Source organism: Ptychodera flava, chromosome 18 (assembly GCF_041260155.1).
Source record: "Ptychodera flava strain L36383 chromosome 18, AS_Pfla_20210202, whole genome shotgun sequence".
NCBI lineage: Eukaryota > Metazoa > Hemichordata > Enteropneusta > Ptychoderidae > Ptychodera > Ptychodera flava.
Genome location: NC_091945.1, coordinates 12,940,693 through 12,946,143, shown reverse-complemented (window position 1 = coordinate 12,946,143; position 5,451 = coordinate 12,940,693). Strand labels below are relative to the sequence as shown.

Below are 5,451 nucleotides of genomic sequence, written 5' to 3'. Positions count from 1 at the left end.
TTTGACACGGAGCAGTCGAGGGCAAAGCTGGCTTTGTAGTCTTTTACGAAATGTTGCTGTTTTGTCAGAAGTTGAAACAAAGACCGGCAAAATGCGTGAAATTGTGAGTGTTCAAGTAGGTCAGTGTGGCAACAGGATCGGCGAAAAGGTAAGTTAAAATATCTGTAAAAACACTATAACTAAAATTGACAGATTTTTTTCATGTAAGAAGCTTCTTAATTCACATCATGTATAGCTAGATCTTTTAAACAGTTACTGTCGCTTTCTTCGATTTTAGTGTCTCTCCGAGCGTTTCAGTGTGTGTTTCTAGCTCTGTGTGTATCCCATCGTGCCTTTGACTGTGTATGTTACGTGCAGCGCATACGTTCAAAATTACGTCTTTAACATGTTATCAACGATGCAACTCCATACTTTTGGTGAGATACATGTATGTTGAGCTACAAGACTTTTGGTAATCTATGGTGATCTTTTCCAAATACCATTTAAAGGGATCAATCCGATGAGAAGCTTTAAAACGTCATTGTAAGAACAAATTTTCTGCAAATGTATAAGATCCCGGAAAGCCCACGACGAGACAATGGCATAGCGAGGTCACTAAGGCCAGATTTAATCAACTATGATTGAACATAGGCTATACTTACAGACATTGCTGCGTAGCCGTGCTTTGACAAGAAGGAAGTTAGACGAAAACAACTTTAAACTTTGTTGTACTATTTAATTTAATTATGGTTTTGGAAACTCTTCAATCAAGTATTCACAATGGTTCTTGACAATGAACAGCTGATATCAAACATTGCGCTGTTTTTTGCAAAAATGAGCTACAATCAATGTAATTAAAACACTTTTGAAAGCCAAGATATATCGGAATGCAACCCCGCTGACCATAGTCGATTAACAAACAACTTAAATTCGTTTTTCATCGTCTCTTTGATCCAAATCTCAACATTTAAAACTGCATATTGGGCTGGTGAAGACCTGCAGATCTCACAGGAGTTGAAATTAACAACATTGTTTTTACTTCGGTGACACAACACTATAGTCACGCGAGATTTATACACAGGAATTCCTGCAAAGAGAGTCTAGTAAAAAATGTTCAATTCTTTTTCAAATTTTTACTGCAAACGAAAATTATCAAGTAATGGGCCGGGTTATATTTTCGTATGTTATATCATAGACCTTCGAAAAAAACTCGATAGTCTAAATTAAAACACAATTGGCCATCAGACGAATAATTTTATCTATTAAGCGCTCGAAATGTATGATAAACTTAAAGCCAATAACATCACCAGTTTCTCTCTGCTACACTTCAGTTTAATTGCTCTGTAATCCGTATATGGATGAGAGGGCGTGAAACATAATTCCAAACTGTCAACTGATTTGCTGCAAACTAAATTCGATGCAGTAAAAACGGTATTATGTCCTCGTCTGTCCTTTGACATTAGTTTGTTTGTAACCACAGCGACAGAGCGTATGTCATTAAAAACAAAACAAAACAAAAAAGCACTGCTGTCCGACACTCTGCTTCATTAAGATAAATGATAAGATATATCTAAACTTAAGGTTAAAGGTCAGTGACTTTATGGATCTGTTGGAGGAATAGCTGTGTTGTTAGTTTACCGGTCGATCGTTAAAGCAGCGAGTCCTCAGTCCACGGTTCTTACATTAGCTTTTTTTTAACATTAATAATTTACCTGGTGTCAATCCTTTGTTTTCCTTTGAAAGTGTCATCAAGATAAGCATTTTGTTTTGCATGAAGTGTACATATAAAGGGCGCCAATGAAGGCCGCCTTTCTCATTTCTCCGCTGAAATGATTCAATGACCTCCTTTGCCTCTACTAGTTTTGGAAATATGTGGCGGATGAGCATGAACTTGACAGGGACGGTGGATACATAGGACAGCAGGACTCCGATCACACGGGAAAGGCTGGCGTGTACTTCCATGAAACGTCAAGGCAATATTACGTACCCCGTGCGGTCATGGCCGATTTGGAACCCTCTGTCATCGATGGAGTCAAGTCCGGATGTCTTGGGAGGATGTTCAGACCCGATAACTATATCATTGGTTGGTTAAACATATGATTATTTGTCGGCAAATTATATAGTATACAGTGTATTCCAGTTGTACGGTGGCATGTTCTCAGCCGTGTGTAAAAATTACATTTACGTAACCATCAAACCGATATTACAAACAAAAAGAGAGTTATAGATTCAAGTTCTGTCGGCAGTCTCACGCAGAACGTCATCATATTTGTGTATGGTTAACTTCTCTTCCCACTTGCGGCACAAGAGTTCGTTAAACACAAATGCAAAACCTTTCGCTGGATTGTGTGTTGTGGTTAGCTGTTTTGGTGTCGTTAGAAAACGTCACTATTGTTTCACAACGAGCATCGTAATACGAGAATATTAAATTCAGATTATATTTGCTAACTAGCTTCGGTGTCATAACCGAGTAGACCGTCTTCATATATGCCTTTTGCCGATTTATTATGTTATTTTAACTTCAGGGAAGGAAGGCTCTGGCGCCGGTAACAACTTCATAAAAGGGTACACGAACGGACAGGCCGAGTTAGAAGAGGAAGTACTGGATGCGGTCAGGAAAGAGGTTGAGAGGTGTGACCGACTCCAGGTGAGGTAGTATACAAACCTGCAATCATCTGTGTAATAGAAAACACGGTGACAGGAAGAAGGCCAAGTATATCATTTACCCTAATTGCGAGAGGAAAAAATTTTGCCTTGAAAAGTAATGACTTTCAATCAATAAATGAACAGAGAACATCAACGGAAGGAAATGTATTCTATGAGCAGTCGTGGTTTTCAAATGATACATTTTTACGTTTATACCGCTCCCCGTCTTTTGAATACGGCAATGCATTTTGTTTTCCTGAAAGAACGATATGTTTTTTTATATCAATACAAGTTTCCTATTTCTCTCTGTAGGGATTCCAAATCGTACATTCTATTGGAGGCGGTACCGGGTCAGGTGCGGGCGCACTACTGATCGAGAAAATCCGTGATCAATATGCGGACAGTATACTCAGCACATTCAGCGTGGTCCCGTCATCTGACGCTTCGGGATTTTCAAGTACATTCATTGAATCCGTCAACGCTCTCCTGTCGTTTGGCTGCTTAGTGCAGCACAGTAACGCTACTTACTGCATCGATAACGAGGCCCTGGACAAAATTGTTTCACGTGCGCGAGGCAAAAACCGTGTGTACATTTCTCCAAAACAGTGGTACTGTGACGTTAATCGCCTCGTGGCTTCCACCATGAGCGGGGTCACTGCCTGTCTGCGGTTCCCGGGCCAGCTGAACACTGACCTGCGGAAGCTGGCGACGAACATGGTGCCGTTCCCGCGACTGCATTTTTTCATGACCAGCTTCGCGCCCATGCACACCCCTCGATATCTGCAATACCAAGCTATGACGGTAGCAGAGTTGGCCAACGAGATGTTCGACCCTAAAAACATCATGGTTTCGTGTGACCCTTGCCACGGACGTTACATAACATTTGCGGCTGTTTTCCGGGGTAGGATATCGGTGGGTGATGTAGAAAGTCAAATAGTCCAGTTACGGAATAAAAATCACGAACAGTTCGTTGAATGGCTTCCCGATCACGTGCAAACCGCAGTCTGTGACATCCCCTTGCCACACCTTGAAAAGTCAGTGACGTTTCTAGGCAACAACACCGCCATCCAAGAACTTTTCAAGCGCATCTTGCGTGACACCAGAAAGTTGAACAGTAAATCGAAGCCGCTCTGTCGGTTAGGTCGTCCGTTCAAGCATTTGTATAAACGTCCCAAAGATCGTGGAGACAGGGCAGGCGGCCGTGATGAATCTCGGAACAGACCACCAACTCCGGATGACGACGAATCGTACGAATTATTTCATGAACTATTCGAAGATGCGAACGAGAACATACGAGATTTGATAGGGGAATACCAAACGTACCAAGATGCACCGCCGGAAGTGATGAGTGATACAGATTCAGGAGAGGAAGAGGAGGAGGAGGAGGAGGAATAGAAGAGGAAAGAGAGCTGAGAAAGCCGAAGAGCTTACACTTTCCGAAATATATTACAGCCGTAACATTTCGCATTTTCATTAATCCTATCCACACAACATCGTGTAAAGTAAAATATTACCAAAGGACTCTTCTGCGCAAGCGTGGGTCCAGTTCATACTTGCCATACGCTGACGACTAATTTCGTCGCCGCAGAATGAGTTCGGTGCGAGCTTTCTTGGGAACTTGTGTACGGCCCGGCTGGGTGGCCTACATAAAGGCAACGAGCAGAGAGCACTTACAACAAACGAATTAAACAGTCGAGATGATAAACTGGGATGCATGTCCACATTAATACCTTGTATTTAGGCTGCGTTCACAAATAACGATTAGGGGGGGAGGGGGCTGGAGGAATTTCGATTGAAATCTTATTTTTTTTTCAGATCCCCTCTAAGTACCCAAAACATTTTTCAAATGCACCCCTCTATATGATCAAAATTTTTCAAGTCCCCCCAAACTATCACAAGCCCGCATATTTGTAAAGATTTGAGCATAGAAAAAATATACATGTATCGCGCCGTTGTGCTCACAGGTGTTCAACACAACCTGTTTTAGCACTTTCTATAGTCATATTCCCAAGGCAAGTTCTTTAAACGCATCAGTGAATTTTTTAGATTTATTGGTCTAAAAGCCAACATGAGTTAATCCAACTCTGGCCAGGTCAATTGCTCCTGCTGAAGAGCACACAAAATGACAATCATGAGAGAGTAGGAAAATTGTGAATTCTGGTTAATTGCACAGTGACCTACCAAAAACTGTTTCAACACTACAAGACACATATGAATTAGATGCTTCTCAAAATTGACAATACTGGAAGGTAAAATGTTTCATCAAATAAATGTTTTAATCTCTGAAATTTATTGGTGTAATAATTTTAAATTTGTTTAAAAAATAAATAATTCCATTTGGTCACATATTTTTTCTTTTAGTCTTTACTGTTCAAAGTTTTACATCTGTATCATTTTATAACAAGAATGTGAAAATTTAGAAAATCAAGCATGGTGACCCCATCTTTTTTCTTTAATATTTGATTATTCTCATATGCCAGAATTCAAATATTTCTATGTGTTCTTCCATGTGTTGCTCTCTGGCCTGATCTTGTGTACAAGTATGTTTCACTGTCATGCGCGTCATTTGACCCAAACTCTTCTTCAACTACCATGTACATCAGAGTCAGAGCTATCTCTTTCACTGATCAGGTATGCAGTGACAGTGACACTGCAGTAGCAGGGCGGCACCTGATAGTGACACTACCCGTAGGCAGTAGCTGTATTAACTTTGATAATTTTGGCAATATTTTTGTTCAGTTTTACAACTGCGTTCTTGTTCTACTCCCTACAGCCTGTTGAAATGTCTAGTATTCAGCTTGCTATCACAGCCTATATATGTGTACC

At 40.7% G+C, this 5,451-nt stretch overlaps 1 protein-coding gene across 1 annotated transcript; it reads left to right on the top strand.

Annotated features, from left to right (window-relative positions):
- LOC139116888 (tubulin beta-4B chain-like) lies at positions 1 to 5,062 on the top strand. The gene is made up of 4 exons (XM_070679621.1): positions 1 to 148; positions 1,840 to 2,062; positions 2,505 to 2,626; positions 2,938 to 5,062. Exons 1-4 carry the CDS (start codon positions 92 to 94, stop codon positions 4,018 to 4,020), a joined length of 1,485 nt encoding a protein of 494 aa, XP_070535722.1. The 5' UTR covers positions 1 to 91; the 3' UTR covers positions 4,021 to 5,062.
- The last annotated feature ends 389 nt before the right edge of the window (positions 5,063 to 5,451 follow it).